Source organism: Aristolochia californica, unplaced genomic scaffold (genome assembly GCF_029961685.1).
Source record: "Aristolochia californica isolate CCGP_79_NKW_82.1479 unplaced genomic scaffold, dmAriCali1.0.hap1 SCAF_7, whole genome shotgun sequence".
Classification (NCBI taxonomy): domain Eukaryota; kingdom Viridiplantae; phylum Streptophyta; class Magnoliopsida; order Piperales; family Aristolochiaceae; genus Aristolochia; species Aristolochia californica.
The window spans coordinates 8,045,706-8,063,082 of NW_027182268.1; the positions used below are offsets into that span (position 1 = coordinate 8,045,706).

The 17,377-nt window shown below is 39.6% G+C and overlaps 2 protein-coding genes and 1 pseudogene across 2 annotated transcripts; 1 reads left to right on the forward strand and 2 right to left on the reverse strand.

Moving 5' to 3' along the window:
* Positions 1-4,239: 4,239 nt before the first annotated feature.
* Positions 4,240-5,418, reverse strand: LOC137937224 (uncharacterized mitochondrial protein AtMg00810-like). The gene has a single exon (XM_068782312.1). The coding sequence runs from the start codon at positions 5,416-5,418 to the stop codon at positions 4,240-4,242; it is 1,179 nt and encodes a 392-aa protein (XP_068638413.1).
* A 5,407-nt stretch (positions 5,419-10,825) lies between these two features.
* On the forward strand, positions 10,826-15,042 carry LOC137937225 (beta-glucuronosyltransferase GlcAT14B-like). Its single transcript, XM_068782314.1, has 4 exons — positions 10,826-11,027; positions 14,288-14,692; positions 14,803-14,882; positions 14,974-15,042. The coding sequence occupies exons 1-4, from the start codon at positions 10,826-10,828 to the stop codon at positions 15,040-15,042; spliced, it is 756 nt and encodes a 251-aa protein (XP_068638415.1).
* A 749-nt stretch (positions 15,043-15,791) lies between these two features.
* On the reverse strand, positions 15,792-16,990 carry LOC137937226 (serine/threonine/tyrosine-protein kinase HT1-like; annotated as a pseudogene).
* Positions 16,991-17,377: the final 387 nt, after the last annotated feature.

Here is a 17,377-nt window from a genome sequence, read left to right on the forward strand (position 1 = left end):
CTTACCATACTTCCTGGACTCAGAATTCTAGTGCTCCTCGGAATCAAAACAAGGACAAGTATTACTGTACCCACTGCAAGACTACTGGCCATACCATCTCTCGTTGCTTCAAGCTCCATGGCTATCTGTCTGGATCTACATTCAACACCAAGCAAAATTCTCCTACTGCTGTTCATCAAGTTTCCCTTGCTAATGCTTGCCCTGGTTCTTCTTCTACTCAATGTCAGCAGCTCATATCCATGCTTTTCTACACAACTGAGTAGCTCAGAAACGGTCACCACTGCTCCAGCCTCTTCTACATCCAGTTGCTTGGCAGGTACTTGTTTTTCTGTATCCTTATGTTCTTTAAGTTCTTCCACCCCATTTTGGATTGTTGACTCCAGAGCTACTCGACATATTTGCTCTCAAGCTCATGTTTTTATCTCCTTGCATGCTATTCCTCATACTACCGTTACTTTGCCAGATAATTCTCATTTTTTGGTCCGTTTTGCTGGTGATATTAAATTACATTTTCACCTTATACTTAAAGACGTACTATTTGTCCCTCAATTCAAATTCAACTTAATCTCTTTTAGTGCTTTAGTTACTGCTTCTGGTCTTACAGTAAGTATCTTTCCTGATTGTTTTGTTATCCAGGATCTCTCCACCCAGCGAACGATTGGCAAGGGTGACAAAGTTCAAGATCTCTATGTCCTGCGTGCTCAACGTTTGCCCTCTGCTTCTCATATTTTTGTTAGCAACATGTTTGGCATAATAGGCTAGGACACATTTCTTTCAAGCGACTTGATTTTTTGAAGGATCAGTTGCACTGTGATGTAACTAGATTACACAAAGCAGATCCTTGTTATATTTGTCCTTTTGCTAAACAACGTAGACTATCTTTTGAATCCCATAATCATTTATCAAAATTTCCTTTTGATCTTGTGCACTATGATATTTGGGGACCATATCAAACTGTCTCTTATACTTGCCATCGTTTTTTCTTAACTCTTGTTGATGATTGTACTCGATTTACTTGGATTTATCTACTAAAGACTAAATCTGATGCTATTTCTGTGATACCGCCTTTTTTTAACATGGTTTCTATGCAGTTTAATGCCAAAATCAAAAATTTTCGATTTGATAATGCCCCTGAGTTATCCTTTGTTGATTTTTTTCACGCTCACGGCGTTTTGCACCAGTTTTCATGTGTTGAACGGCCTCAACAAAACTCGGTTGCTGAAAGAAAACATCAACACCTTTTGAATGTGGCTTGGTCCTTGTTTTTTCAATCACACATTTCTGTCTCTTTTTGGACCGAGTGTATTCTTACTGCGGCTTTCTTGATTAATAGAACTCCTTCTCCCCTCTTGCAACACAACACACCCTTTCATTTGCTCTACAACCACTCTCCTGATTATTCCCTCTTTCGTGTTTTTGGCTGTTTAGCTTTTGTTTCCACCTTAGCTGCTCATCGCCCCAAGTTCCACCCACGTGCTCGGGTTTGTGTTTTTCTTGGTTATCCAGCTGGTGTAAAAGGTTATAAATTCTATGATGTTGAGACTCACCAAGTTTTTCTTTCAAGAGATGTCGTGTTCCATAAAGAAGTTTTCCCTTTTCATACTATTACTAGTTCAACTCAACTTACTGACCCCTTCCCTGATTTCGTTCTGCCTCATTCCTCCCTCCACGCTCCGCCTTTTCCTGACCTTGATTCTTCCCCCCTTCATGATTCTCCAGTTATTCCTGGTGTTCCAGTTGATGATCCCTCACCTCCTACTCTTCCTACACTTGTTCTTTCCTCCTCCGCTGTTGCTCCTCTTCAAACATCTACTAGGGCGACTCATCCACCTCATTACCTGCAGGATTATCACTGCAATTTAATTACAGGCTCTTCATCCTCTGCTTCCTCCCGTACGTCTTATCCACTCTCTAATTCCATTTCTTACCATGCCCTTTCTGATTCGCACAGAAATTTTGTACTCAACCTATCTTCTCAAGTTGAACCTCAATACTATCACCAAGCCGTGAAATGTCCTGACTGGAGGTTGGCTATGCGTGATGAGTTGGCCACCCTGGAAGCCAACAATACCTAGACCGTCACTCCTCTACCTCCTGATAAACATACCATTGGCTGCAAATGGGTCTATAAAATGAAACTTAATTCTGATGGCTCTATTGAGCGATATAAGGCTCGTTTGGTAGCTAAAGGTTATACCCAACAAAAGGGTTTGGACTTTGTTGACACTTTCTCTCCAGTGGCCAAATTAGTCATTGTGAAGGTTCTTCTTGCCCTTGCTGCTTCTCACAGTTGGCATCTCGTTCAGCTTGATGTCAACGACGCCTTTTTACATGGTGATCTTTTTGAAGAAATCTATATGGATCTTCCTCTTGGCTACCTTCGACAGGGGGAGTCCTCTCCCTCTTCCACCAAACTCGTTTGCAAGCTTCACAAGTCCCTTTATGGCCTCAAACAAGCTTTGCGGCAATGGTATTCCAAATTTTCTCATGTTTTAATCAATTTTGGCTTTCTCCAATCGAAATCTGATTACTCTCTCTTCACCAAAGGTCATGGTTCCTCCTTTGTTGCACTATTGGTTTATGTGGATGATATCATCCTAACTGGTCCTTCCTCTAGTGTTATTAATGAGCTCAAACATTTTCTGCATACTCAGTTCAAGCTCAAGGATCTTGGTTGTCTTAAGCACTTCCTTGGTCTTGAAATTGCTCACTCCAAGACCGGTATTGTGCTTTCTCAATGTCATTACACCTTACAATTACTTGAAGACTCAGGTTACCTAGCTTGTAAACCTACTCGTGTTCCCATGGATCCCAAGCTTAATTTAACTGCCATTGAAGGTGACCTGCTTCCTGATATAACCCACTATCGGCGGCTTGTTGGGAAACTACTTTACCTCACTTTTATCTCGTCCCGACATTACCTTTGCCGTTCACAAGCTCACTCAATTTGTGGCCCAACCCCGCCTTCCTCATCTCCAGGCAGTACATCACCTACTTCGTTATCTCAAGACCAGTCCTGGTCAAGGTTTGTTGTTTTCTTTTACTTCTTCCTTGCAGGTACGCGCCTACTCTGATGCTGATTGGCGATCATGCCTTGATTCTCGCCGCTCTACTACCGGCTTTTGCATATTCATTGGTGATTCTTTGGTCTCCTGGAAGGCCAAAAAGCTGACCACCGTCTCTCGCTCCTCTGCCGAAGCTGAATATAGAGCACTTTCTTCAACTGCCAGTGAACTTATTTGGTTACAGCAACTGCTTCAAGATTTTCACGTCAAAGTCGACTCTCCTGCGTTGCTATACTGTGACAATCAAGTTGCGATACATATTGCTTCTAACCCTACATTTCATGAGCGTACCAAACACATTGAGATCGATTGCCATTTTGTTCATGAACGGGTTAGTTCGGGCATCCTCAAGTTACTTCCCATTCGTTCTCCATACCAGTTAGCTGACATGTTCACTAAACCTCTTCCCTCTACTCACCTTTTTTCTTTGTTGTCCAAGATGGTTGTCAAGGATATTTATAAGCCACCTTGAGGGGGAGTATTAGAATGTATTTATTTATTTTATTATTTCATTAATTCATTTTTATGTAATAATTGTATTTTACTATTTTGCCCCTTACTCTTTAAAAACTCATTTGTATCCTGTAAATCAACGGAATGATTATTTCAATTTTACTCCCGTTTTCGTCTTCCCGACTGTGTCTTCTTGACGGCAGAGCTCAATGGCTCTTTGCCATTCGAGGTTCTAACAATTATGTCCTCGTAATAATTCCTGATCCGGGATGTTATCTCTAGTCTTTGTTCAAAATAAAATTCTTGATAAGTCCAGATTGTTTGTCTTCTTCTTGTCTAGAAGTATGAAAGAAGAACAAAAGATTCTACACTACTAAATCAAGCTGGGTTCCCACTCAAGTCTGGGTGTTGTTCCCATCTTTCTCTAATCTATATACCGGAGCCTTGGTCTTATCGACAAGATCTGGGTAGAATCTGTTGAATTTATAGCCCTCTACGATCTTGGGATGTGTTAGAATTTAGGATCGGAAAGAGCCGTTGCTCTGCTCGTCGGGCTGGCGCAGTCGAGAAGACCAAGGTAGGTTGAATCGTGAAATGTTTTATTAAAAACACTTTTACAAAATACAATGAAGCTTTTTACAGTAAAAAGGGAAAAAAGGGTAAAATAGTAAAATACAAAAATTAAATAATGAATAAATTAATTACATTCTAATACTCCCCCTCAAGGTGGCTTGTAAATATCCTTGATAGCCATCTTGGACAACAAAGAAAAAAGGTGGGTAGAAGGAAGAGGTTTAGTGAACATGTCGGCTAACTGGTACTGAGAACGAATGGGAAGTAACTTGAGGACACCCGAAGTAACCCATTCACGAACAAAATGACAATCGATCTCAATATGTTTTGTACGCTCATGGAATGTGGGGTTTGAGGCAATATGTATCGCAGCTTGATTGTCACAATAGAGCAATGCAAGAGATGCAACCTTGACTTGAAAATCTTGAAGAAGTTGCTGCAACCAAATAATTTCACTGGTAGTAGAAGAAAGAGCTCGATATTCAGCCTCGATGGAGGAGCGAGAGACGGTGGTATGCTTTTTGGCCTTCCAAGAGACCAAAGAATCACCAATGAAGATGCAAAAGCCTGTAGTAGATCGGCGAGAATCAAGGCATGATCCCCAATCAGCATCATAGTAAGCGCGTACCTGCAAGGAAGAAGTAGAAGAAAACAACAAACCTTGACCAGGGCTGGTCTTGAGATAATGAAACAGGTGATGTACTGCCTGGAGATGAGGAAGGCGGGGTTGGGCCACAAATTGAGTGAGCTTGTGAATGGCAAAAGTAATGTCGGGGCGAGATAAAGTGAGGTAAAGAAGTTTCTCAACAAGCCGCCGATAGTGGGTTATATCAAGAAGCAGGTCACCGTCAGTGGTAGTTAAATGAAGTTTGGGATCCATGGGAACACTAGTGGGTTTACAAGCTAGGTAACCCGAGTCTTCAAGTAATTGTAAGGTGTAATGGCGTTGAGAAAGCACAATACCGGCCTTAGACTGAGCAATTTCAAGACCAAGGAAGTGCTTAAGACAACCAAGATCCTTGAGCTTGAACTGAGTATGCAGAAATTGTTTGAGCTCAGCAATAACACTAGAGGAAGGGTCAGTAAGGATGATATCATCCACATAAACCAATAGTGTAACAAAGGAGAAACCATGACCTTTAGTGAAGAGAGAGTAATCAGATTTCGATTGGAGAAAGCCAAAATTGATTAAAACATGAGAAAATTTGGAATACCATTGCCGCGAAGCTTGTTTGAGACCATAAAGGGACTTGTGAAGCTTGCAAACGAGTCGGCTGTGAGATGAAGAGGATTCTCCCTGTTGAAGATAGCCAAGAGGGAGATCCATATAGATCTCTTAAAAAACGTATAGATCCATATAGATCTTTTAAAAAACGTATAGATCCATATAGATCTCTTAAAAAACGTATAGATCCATATTGATCCATATAGATATTTTTGAGAACTTATCAGCCAAAAGAGATGCCTCACCATTTTCGACCAGAACTTCTTTAGAATTCTTAAGTCCAGATTGTCTGTCTTCTTCTTGTCTGGAAGTATGAAAGAAGAACAAAAGATTCTACACTACTAAATCAAGTAATTGATCTTCTTTAGTGGATGGTCGTCACTGGGTTCCCACTCAAGTCTGGGTGTTGTCCCATCTTTCTCTAATCTATATACCGGAGCCTTGGTCTTATTTACAAGATCTGGGTAGAATCTGTAGAATTTATAGCCCTCTACGATCTTGGGAGGAGGATTATCATGGTCATAGTGAGTTCGATTATATGGCTTCCACTCATAGTACCGGAGTGGAATCGATTGGAAATAATTGGGCTTCATGTGGCAATATTTATCATGTTACCAGATAGCTGAGAGTCCAAATTAACTTGCAACTCTTTTGTTTGCAAGCTTGTAATGAGCTGGTTGTAAATTGATTAACGTGATTGTAGGAAATAGATTGTTTCCTTGATCTTGTAGTATGTAATGTATTATAAATTGCCTCATAAATGGAGAAGAATACATCATTGAAAAATCATTCTTTGAATCTCTGTTATTGTTTTTCGGTTCTCTCTGTTTCACATGGTATCAGAGCAGGAGAATTATCCTCTCTTTTCTGTTGCCGAAATTCGGAGCTAAGTGCTCCCGTAATCGTCGAAGGAGGAAGCTGAAAAAAAAAATATCGTCGTGGAGTTACATAACTTTGTTTTTTCTGCAACTCCGTATTCTGGCTGTCCCGTAGCCAAAAGAACGTCGCTGACGACCGACGACGATCACCGAAGACCGAAGACGACCGCCGACGACCGTTCCACCTGCTCGTTATTGCTGCTGATCACCACTGTCCCCGAGGGAAGCCAACTTGCCGAAAGAGAACAAAGTTCTGCTATGACGGTCCTATAGCCGAAATCACGTCACCAACGATCCCTGACGAGCGTCAACGACGGCACCACCACCCCGTTGTCGTTGCCAACCACCGTCGTTGCCGAAGGAAGCCGAAGCTCCATTGCCACTGCCAAAGAAGAAAGGTATTTTTTTTAAAACTTAGGAATTACTGTTCCTTTATTTTTCTGCCGACCGAGCCGACCCAGACCAGCGGGTCAATCGAATTGGACCGAACCGAACTAAAACCGGATCGGACTGGACCAACACTGGACCGAACCACAATCGAACCATACTAGATTGAACTGAACCGGACCGGACTGAACCGAACTAGACCGGATTAGACAAGACCGGACCAAAATTCCAAAACGATGGCCACCACTACAGGCGCATCCACCGAAATTATCCCATCACCACAGATTATAGTCCACCAAGATAATTCTGCATTTTCAACTGGAATTATCCTCGATGAGACCAATTATTCATTATGGTCCCAACTCATGGAGATGCGAATTGGCGCGCGCAACAAAGCTGGATACCTCATTGGCGAAACAAAAAAACCAGCATCTGGCGATGCCAATCTTAGAGCAATCAAAGAGTCAAAAGTTGGCTTATTGATGCCATGAGTCCATTGCTCATGCAGCGATTTATTCGCCTCTCCACTGCCAAGGAGATATGGGAAGCAATATAAAAAACGTTCTATGATGGATCAGATGAAACTTGTATATGAGTTGAACCAGATATCTTTTTCTACCAAACAAAATGGTAAACCGTTATCCACGTACTATAATGAACTGGTTGCTATTTTCCAGGAGATTGATCATAGAACTATATCTCAGGAAGGAACAATCGAAGGGCTAATCCAGTTGCACTCTGCAATGGCTAGGCTTCGGGTTCATATTTTTCTTAGTGGGCTTGACTCCGAGTTTGATCAAGTTCATGGAGAAATTTTACGAAAAAACTCCAAATTTGATTTGGAGAGTACATATACATATGTCAGACGCAAATATCAACAGAGATAGACAATGGGGAGCTATCGTCCAGACTCAGAGAACTCGACGATGTTGGTCAACCAAAACCGATAAGTATCATCAAGCAGTTGGAACCCTCAATCCTCTGGCAAAGGTAGCAACCATGTATATACTCACTGTGGAGAAAAAAGACATTCACAACAACGGTGTTATGAGATTATTGGCTATTCGGAGTGGTGAGATTTCTCAAAAAAACCCCGTAAAAAGATTGCGGGGAAAGCTATGGTGACATCCATGGAAGATAATCAGGAGCTACCTACGGCAAATGTTGCCCATCCAGGTATTCTCGATAATGCATTAGTATTTTCTATACATTCTAAGAATAAACCTTCGATTATTGATACAAGTGTATCTGATCACATGACAAGGGATCCCAGTTAGTTACAATCTATCCTACCTTCTCCAAAATCTGTTATTTCAACAGCCAATGGTAGTACCTCTCCTATTACTGGGGAAAGATCTGTTATATTATCCAATAATCTTACATTAGACACTGTCCTTGTGGTTCTCTCTCTTGAATATAATATTTTGTCTGTTAGCCAAATTACTTCCACTCTTGCTTGTACTGTAACTTTTTGGCCCTCGTTTTGTGTCTTTCAGGACATTCTAACCCGGAAGATTCTTGGTTATAGTGTTAGACGGGGCAAACTCTACTATTTGGAGTTGATAGAGAATGGGGGATCGAAAATCAGTCAGACAAATCAAGCTAGCAGTGAAGATAATGCTCAAACAACTGTATGGTTATGGCACCAACGATTAGGCCACTTTTCCTTTGGTTATCTTAAGAAATTGCGACCTCAACTTTTTTCAGGTTTGAATGATGTGCATTTTTTGTGACACATGTGAATTGGCTAAGAGCTACCGTATTGCTTATTTACCGAGTTTGAATAAAAATTTTGAACCTTTTGAGGTTATTCATTCTGATGTTTGGGGTCCTGCCAAGGTTCCCTTTATTTCTAGAGCTCCTTACTTTGTGACATTTATTGATGAATGCACTAGAATGACTTAGGTATCTCTGCTTATACAAAAGAGTGATGTGTGTCTAGCATTTCATAAATTCCATACAATGATACATAATACCAAAAGCAGATTCGTGTTTTGCAATCTGACAATGGTAGTGAGTTTGTTAATGCTTCTCTCGAAAATTTTCTGACCACTCATGGAATTCGTCGTCAGACCTCTTGCACCTATACTCCCCAACAGAATGGATTGGCAGAAAGAAAGAATAGACAACTTTTGGAAGTAGTGTGTGCCTCTCTCTTTGGCATGAACATGGCTCAATGTTATTGGGGCGAAGCTGTCACATCTGCTACCTACTTCATCAATCGAACACCTTCTAGAGTACTTGATGTTCAAACTCCTCTACGCAAGCTGCAATCCCTGATTTCAATTCCCCATCTTCTGAATCTTGAACCCCAAATTTTTGGGTGTACCGCTTATGTTCATATCCCAAAGATCTTGCGAAATAAACTTGATTCATGTGTCAAGCGATGTGTATTTGTTGGCTACTCTGAATTTCAAAAAGGATAACGGTGTTATGATCCACACACCAACAAGCTCCATGTGACTCTAGATGTCTCATTCCATGAATCAGTACCTTATTATTCAGGGGGAATTTCTTGGACATCTCTTCAGGGGGAGAGTTCAAATGAAGAGAATGTTCCACAAGAAACTAATGGAGGTGCTGAGTTTATTGAGTTAAAAGCGGTGAATTAATTTTTCAAGTATCATGATGTGCAACAAGACTGTGATTCAGTAATTTCTCCTGAAGAACCCCTAGAGTTGCCCCCGTCTGCACCAACAACTGAAGAATCAACCCGAAATGTTCCTCCTCAGGTAAATACGAATCATGTGTTTGATGAGTCTAAAGAAACATGTCTTCCTACATAAAACATACCCCCTAGATATCCACAAAGATTGAATAGGGGAGTTCCAAAAAAACAGTATGAACCTGATCTTGAAGCCAAGACCAAATACTCAATCAATAACTATGTATCCTCCCATAGGTTGACTAAATCATATGCATTTACTGTTGATTAATTATTCAGGGTTTCTATTCCTAGTAATGTGTAAGATGCATTAGCTGATCCAAAATGGAAAAAAGCGATGAACGAAGAGATGGAGGCTCTACAAAAAAATGCCACTTGGAAACTTGTTCCCCAACCTAAAGGAGTAAAAACAATTGGATGTCGATGGGTGTTCACATTGAAACTCAAACCGGATGGAAGTATTGACAGATATAAAGTTCGGCTAGTTGCAAAGGGATATACGCAAAGGTATGGGATAGACTATCAGGATACTTTTGCACTAGTAGCTAATATCAATACAATTCACATTCTTATATCTATAGCAACAAATCAAGACTGGCCTTTGCAACAATTTGAAGTTAAAAATGTCTTCCTCAATGGAGACTTAGAAGAAGAAGTCTACATGGAGCTACCACTCGACGTAAAAAGTGGTTCTTTGTGTCAAGGTGAAGTCTGTAAATTGAAGAAGTCATTGTATGGGTTGAAACAGTCACCTAGAGCATGGTTTGGGAGATTCTCGGCTACAATGAAGGAGTTTGGTTATAAACAAAGTAACTCAGATCATACTTTGTTTATAAAACACAAAGAAGGAAAGGTAACAACTTTAATTGTATATGTTGATGATATGGTCGTGACAGGAGATGACCCAGGTGAAATGCAAGCTTTACAGGAGTATTTAGCCACTAAATTCGAAATGAAGGATCTCGGACAACTTAAATATTTTTTGGGAATTGAGGTTGCAAGATCGAAACATGGAGTCTTCCTTTCACAGGGAAAATATGTGTTAGATCTTCTAGCCGAAACCGGAATGCTTGACTGTAAACCAATAGAGACGCCCATGGAAATGCATCATAAACTTGAAATTCTTCCAGATCAAATCCTAGCAGACAAAGGGTGTTATCAGCGATTAGTTGGAAGATTAATCTACCTATCACACACAAGGCCCGATGTAGCATATGCAGTAAGCGTTGTGAGTCAGTTCATGCATGCACCAAGTGAAGAACATATGGAAGCAGTCTATCGGATCTTGACATACTTAAAGAGTGCTCCAGGAAAAAGGTTTTTTATTCTAAAAAATGGTATCTCTAATATTGAAGGATATACAAATTCTGATTGGGCAGGTGATCAGACAACCAGAAGATCCACGTCGGGTTACTTTACTTTTGTGGAAGGGAATCTGGTCACTTGGAAAAGCAAAACACATAAGGTAGTATCAAGATCAAGTGTTGAAGCTGAATTTTGAGGCATGACTCATGGTGTATGCGAGTTGTTATGGATAAAGAATATACTGAGGGATTAAGGGATTGAATACTCCAAACTGATGAATCTCCACTGTGATAACAAGGCAGCCATCGCCATTGCACATAATCCAGTTCAACATGATCGCACTAAACATGTTGAAGTTGATCGTCATTTCATCAAGGAGAATCTCGATGCAAAAATCATACAATTCCCCTTCATTCAATCTGAGAGTCAGCTGACAGATACGCTCACGAAAGCAGTATCAGGGAAGGCATTTCATGGTATAATTGACAAGTTGGGCATGACCGATATCTATGCACCAGCTTGAGGAGAGTGTTTGCAAGCCTGTAATGAGCTGGTTGTAAATTGATTAACGTGATTGTAGGAAACGGATTGTTTCCTTGATCATGTAATTTATTCCTTGATTTTAGGATGTAAATTGATCCTAAAATCAGTATGTAATGTATTATAAATTGCCTCATAAACGGAGAAGAATACATCATCGAAAAATCATTTTTTGAATCTCTATTATTGTTTTTCGGTTCTCTCTATTTCACATTCTTCCGTGGCCACCATTACTCTCGTACCTTTCATCTCCAAATTGTCCTTAGATGGAGGCTGCTTCGCGGCAGGGGTCTTTGTCATGCTTGTGTTCCAGGTCAATTCGGTCTTCATGCCTAACCTTTTCGATTGACTGTTCCTCCCTCTTTTTCTTCAACTTTACAATCTCTGTCAATCTCCCTACCTGCCCCCTTTTCTCAGCTTTGACCGAAATTTCGTCTCCCCGAGCAACATCTCTTTCTATTTCTTTCATCCACAGGTTTTATTCAATGTTTTCGCCGCTTTAAGAGTTTTCTTTTGTAAATACAGATTGCTATCCTCTTCGATGATCGCTCTCTCGAGGGCCTCGTCACACGGCGTCTCTTTCCATCTTCGACGACGAGGACAAGGTTGGATTTCGGCAGGGTTGAGTTGAATTTGAAGCAATCTTTCGAAGGTTACAACTTGGAATCGAGAGATTATCGACCAGGGTGGGATCGTACTTTGGCAGAAGATTACGCATCGAAGGAAATGACGAAAAGCTTGGATTTTGATAGTCGGGAAACGCATCAACTAGAACAAGATACAACAGTCTGATCCATAACCAAGTAGTTTCCCTCAATGGAGCATAAATCCGATTTTATCCCTCTGATTTCCTGTAAACGGCAAGTCCAGAATCGGAAATTTCCCTAAAATACCTATTTAAAATAAATTATTTTCAAAAACACGGACGTCATCAAAATATTTCTAAAACTACCCACTTTTGACCGATCAAATGCCTATGTGCAGTCAAAAGCGACACGTAAGCTTTGACTACTTATGTGTCGCCACATCATCAGTGCAGTAAACACAGATAGACACATCGTCTGCCACATCATTATTTTACCCCGTCATCTGCCACATAAGCTGACATGTCATTAAATAAAAAATTAAATAATCCTCACCATATTCCAGGCATTGTTTTTCAAAATAAGTTATTTTAAATGCCTTATGTGTCCCCTCTCATCTTTCTCCTCTCCTCTCCTCTCGCCCTGTCGTCGCCGCTCGGCCTCCTCTCCTCTCCTCTCGCCCTCTCGCCGCTGCTTGGCCTCGATCTCCTCTCCTCTGCCTCTCACCCTCTCGCCACCACTCGGCCTCGGCCTCCTCTGGCCTTGCCTTCTCTCCTTTCGCTGTCATCGCTTGGCCTCGACCTCCTCTCCTCTCCTCTCCTCTCCTCTTGCCTCCTCTCGTCATCTCACCGCCGCTCGACCTCAGCCTCCTCTGGCCAATTTCTCTCTCCTCTCGCTGCCGTCGCTCAACCTCGGCCTCCTCTCCTCTCCTCTCCCCTCTCACAATGCCTACTGCCGCCTCTCCCTACCGCTCGGCTTTGATCTTGCCCTCGACGCCCCCTCTCAATTAAAAAATATTTTAAATCAATAATAAAATATGTTAAATTAGTAAGAGTAAGATTTTTTAATTAATTATATATTTATTTTATTTTTAATTATTTTAAATATAAGGTAATAATAAATTTGAAAAAAACGTATTGATAAATTTGATTTTTAAACTCAAAACTAAAATTTTCAAAATTTTTATTAAAATAATTTTTAAATCGATAATAAAAAGGTGTTAAAATGAGTAAGAGTAAGATTTTTTATAACTTATTATTTTAAATATAAGGTAATAAAAAGTGTACCAGTACATTTATTTTTTAAACTCAAGTAACATTTTCATATTTTCTCAGTTAATAAATATTTTTAATTGATAATAAAAGGTGTTGTAAGATTTTTAATAATTTATTATTTTTTAAATAATGTGATAAAAATTATACAAATAAATTCTATTTTTAAACTCTAAAATAATTTTTAGGCTTTGAGACATAAAATTTATTACTTTTCCCAAAGATAAATGTCCATATTGTAGATATTAGGTAATAAAAAATGTATCTGGTTTTTTTATTTTAAAAAAAATTATTCAATTTTTTCATTTAATGACATGGCAACTTATGTGGCATATGACGTGGTAAAATAAACATGTGGCAGACGATGTGTCGATCTATTTTTACTACACTAATGATGTGGCAACACATAAGCAGTCAAAGCTTATGTGTCGCTTTTGACTACACACATAGGCATTTGACCGGTCAAAGTTGGGTAGTTTTAGAAATATTTTGATGACGTCGGTGTTTTTGAAAATAATTTATTTTAAATGGGTATTTTAGTTTATGGATTCCTATGCCATTGAATATTGTATTTTCTGAAGTTGTTAGTTTAATTTTAGTTAATTTCGTTTAATTTTCTTATTTATGAAGTTGCTATTTAGTTTAATTTTCTTATTTATGAAGTTGCTGTTTACTTGAGATAAGATTTGTAGTTGCTAGTTGTTGAATAAATTTGAAGTGTCATGGAATGATCATGTCATGTGGTGAGGAACTTTGGGTGTTATAAATATCCACCACAAGGGTTTTTTTGTTTTGTTTATGTTTTCTTATGTTTGCCTAGTTACTAGGATGGGTACAAATTCTGATTAAGAGTAGGTTGGGTCCAGTTCAAACTAGGTTGAGTCGCCTGTACGCGCGTCCATTAGCCAACGAAACCTGACCCCCATCACTGACGAGGTACGGTTCATAGTGATTGCGAAGTCATATGGGGCTCAACCAGGGGTGTTCGGTGAATTTGGACTTATGTGTGTTTTTGCATTGTTAGGACTAGTTATCTATTATAGAATTAGTTGGATTATTTTTAAAATGTTGAATAATTTCGAAGTTCTATAGAATTATTTTTTTGTCTATGTTTTATTGAGTTTCCATGTGTCCCTAGGGATGGGTAAAGAGTCTGATTAAGAGTAGGTTGGGTCCGGTTCAAACTAGGTTGAGTCACCTGCACGGGCGTCCATTAGCCAATGAAACCCGACCCCCATCACTGACAAGGTACGGTTCGTAGTGACTGCGAAATCATATGGGGCTCTACCGGGTGTGTTCGGTGAATTTGGACTTATGTGTGTTTTTGCATTGTTAGAACAGATCCTATATTCATAGAGTCCAAAATATCATCTACACCACCCACTCCTTCAGGCCCCTCTGTTCCTCGCTTTGCTTATCTGCTCTCTGGTTCTAAAGGTGATTTAGAAAGACTGTGGAGGACATTGCGTGCACTTTACCATCCTTTGAACCAATATATAATTCATTTGGACTTGGAATCATCAGCTGCTGAGAGATTAGAACTGGCAGACCGATTGCGAAGGGATCCAATGTATTCTAAGGTTGAAAACGTACATATGATTACAAAAGCTAATATGGTTACGTACAGAGGGCCAACGATGGTTGCCAATACCCTTCACGCCTGTGCTATGCTTCTTAGAAAAACCAAGGATTGGGACTGGTTTATAAATCTCAGTGCTTCAGACTATCCACTTGTTACACAGGATGGTAAGTACTTGTCATTTTAATGGTTCATGTATTATATCCTCACAAAGGCATGTAAAATTTTAAATCAATATATTTCAAGTTCCTCTTGCTAAATTTATTTGTTGGTGCAGATCTTTTATACACTTTTTCAGACCTGCCAAAAGATCTGAATTTTATTGAGCACACAAGCAAACTGGGATGGAAGGAGGGAGTGAGTGACTTTAGTGTTGGGCTTCTCTGATCATCTAGTATTGGTTCACATGTGAAATAATTAATGATCTGATCTTGGAAGTATTCTTCAGGGGTCAAAGAGCAAAGCCATTGATGATGGACCCTGGGGGCTTTATAAGTCCAGAAAACAAGATCAATGAGGGTAGAGACATCTTATGGAAGAACTACAGAAGTAGTGGGTTCTTTTTTCATTTTGTCAGTGTTTCTTGTAGCAGGCACAGGTGAAGCATGAATTTAACGCATTAGGCCCAAAAGAAACAAGTTTCTGGCTGTTGGATTTTTGAAGTTAGATTATGGAACGGGTCTTTGCTGACTTTAATCTTCAGTTTGGAAGTTGAGTGCATCCACCACCTTCACTATATACAGGAAATTAGGAAAAAGGAGATGCCCAGCTTATGTTTTCTTTCCATATATAAATGCCTATTATCAGTTCATTAGTTATAACAGCACAACTCAATTTAAAATTTTCGTTGGGATCGGAATTAACTTGAGCAGGTTAAAAACAACTCAACCAGAGTTTTAGAAATGACATTGCTGAAACAGTGTCCGAAAAGCTGTCATCTCATGGCCTAAAGGCACTTTAGTGTGCTTGTGTTTCCCTCTGCTGCTATTTAACCAGAAAGATCTTCACAAGGAAAGAATTACCGCATTGCTTGAGGACAAGTTTAATGATCAGGAAGCATTTACATAAACACGAGAGAAGAAAAAACTCAAGGAAGCGCCTTCAAAGCCTATACAAGAAAATTTACAGATGGTCTCTCAAGGGATTATAATCTCCAAGTAGGAATCCCTACTCAACCGCCGTCTACTACGTGAAAGGTAAATCTTGCTATTTTGAATATATGCCCAAATTCTTTGCTTCACCCGCGTAGTGCGCTTTCCTGTATGTTTCTTCAAAACTTTAATGGCTTAAAATTGAAAATGATGACATTTAATAACACAGCAAAGCCAAAAAAAATACTACAATAACAATAGAAGAGAGCTTATAATAATTCACGAGTTGAATTATCAGGGTTCAAATGGCCGCTGCTAAGTTTCTGAATCCAATGAACAAAGCCGCTTCTTGTGATCATGACTAGTTGAATTAGGCACAAGTTCAAGCGTCCCACAGCAAGTCAGGGAGGACTCAAATTGTTCCAATACCTTCACGATCTGCCAGAACTCCGGTCTCTTCTCCGGGTTATGGGCCCAGCATTGCTCGATCAGAGCTTGAAGAGCAGGTGGACAGTGTGCTGGAATTGGTGGCCTCAAATTCTGACATTGAAAAAAGACAAATTTCTTCAAATTAGAAACCTACTTTGCAGCAATGAGCTTACAACTGAATATAGGAAAATTCCTCACTAGTCAAAGAATTTATTCAAAATGTCATGAAGAAATATTGTATTACTGAAGTTCATTCCAAGATTCAGCTTTGGCTACCTTCTACAAGTATTCTTTACCGAGGAAAACCTTCTGCAATTGGATGTGAATACCAGGCTTACACATTTTCCTCATTCCATTACCTTGTTGAATATATCCAAGTTTTGGCATTACAAGAAAAATTGCACAAACAAATCTGTGCTACTTGACATAAAACCTAAGATAAGCTCAAAGCAAAAGATAAATGTTCAAACAGATCAATGAATTTAGAAAGATACCTTGTTCACTACAGCAAAAGCAGCCTGGATAGGTGTCATCTCGTAAGGTACTGTACCGGCCACCAACTCCCACAAGAGAAGCCCAAAGCTGTATACATCAACCTTCCGGCTATAAGGTTTGTGCTTTATCATCCATCCATCTGTATGTCCCAGGATCCTCAGCCAGAGAATCACAGTACACCTCTTCACAGGCAATTCCAAAATCAGTAATTTTCAAGCAGAAGTTTTCATCAAATAAGATGTTCTCAGGCTTGAGGTCCCTATGAATAACCCCTTGTGAATGAATTTATTCCACGCCTCTAGAAATATCAAGAGAGATTGCAATAATTTTCCCTAGAGGGAGGGACTTCCGCTCAAGCTTATGCAGGAAGGCCCTCAAGGAACCTCCTGCAAGATACTCAGTGATAATACAAAAAACTGGTGGTTTCCTGCAAGCTGCAACCAACTGCATAGGACCAAAGGCAACCACAAAAAAAACACCAAATAAGTTTTATTGTCGAGCATAACTACATATAAGATTTTTGGTCAAGTGAAAATACAACATAACAGCTTTAAATTGGCATTAAATTTCTCTGTCATGATACTCAAATCCAGAGAACATAAAAACATCTTGGTTGAAAAGAAAAACAGAAATAGAGATAATACAACATTCTTCTTCAAAAATTCACACAGGCAAAAAGATGCTATCGGCAGGCAGCATAGAGCTAGCAAGTTAAGTTCATTAGAGCATAACCACCAAAAGCTTCAAAGAGAGCAAGCAAATTGAGATTTATTCAGAGATAGATTCTAAAAAATCTATAAAGCTATAGAAGAGTAAGACAAGTCAGTAGAGCAATGA

Bases quoted from the DNA above. Each gene is read 5' to 3' on its own strand.
- LOC137937224 (XM_068782312.1), bottom strand. From the start codon at position 5,418: ATGGATCTCCCTCTTGGCTATCTTCAACAGGGAGAATCCTCTTCATCT.
- LOC137937225 (XM_068782314.1), top strand. From the start codon at position 10,826: ATGAATCTCCACTGTGATAACAAGGCAGCCATCGCCATTGCACATAAT. The intron at 14,693-14,802 runs GTAAGTACTTGT...TTGTTGGTGCAG, and splicing joins TCCACTTGTTACACAGGATG to ATCTTTTATACACTTTTTCA. The intron at 14,883-14,973 runs GTGAGTGACTTT...AGTATTCTTCAG, and splicing joins AACTGGGATGGAAGGAGGGA to GGGTCAAAGAGCAAAGCCAT.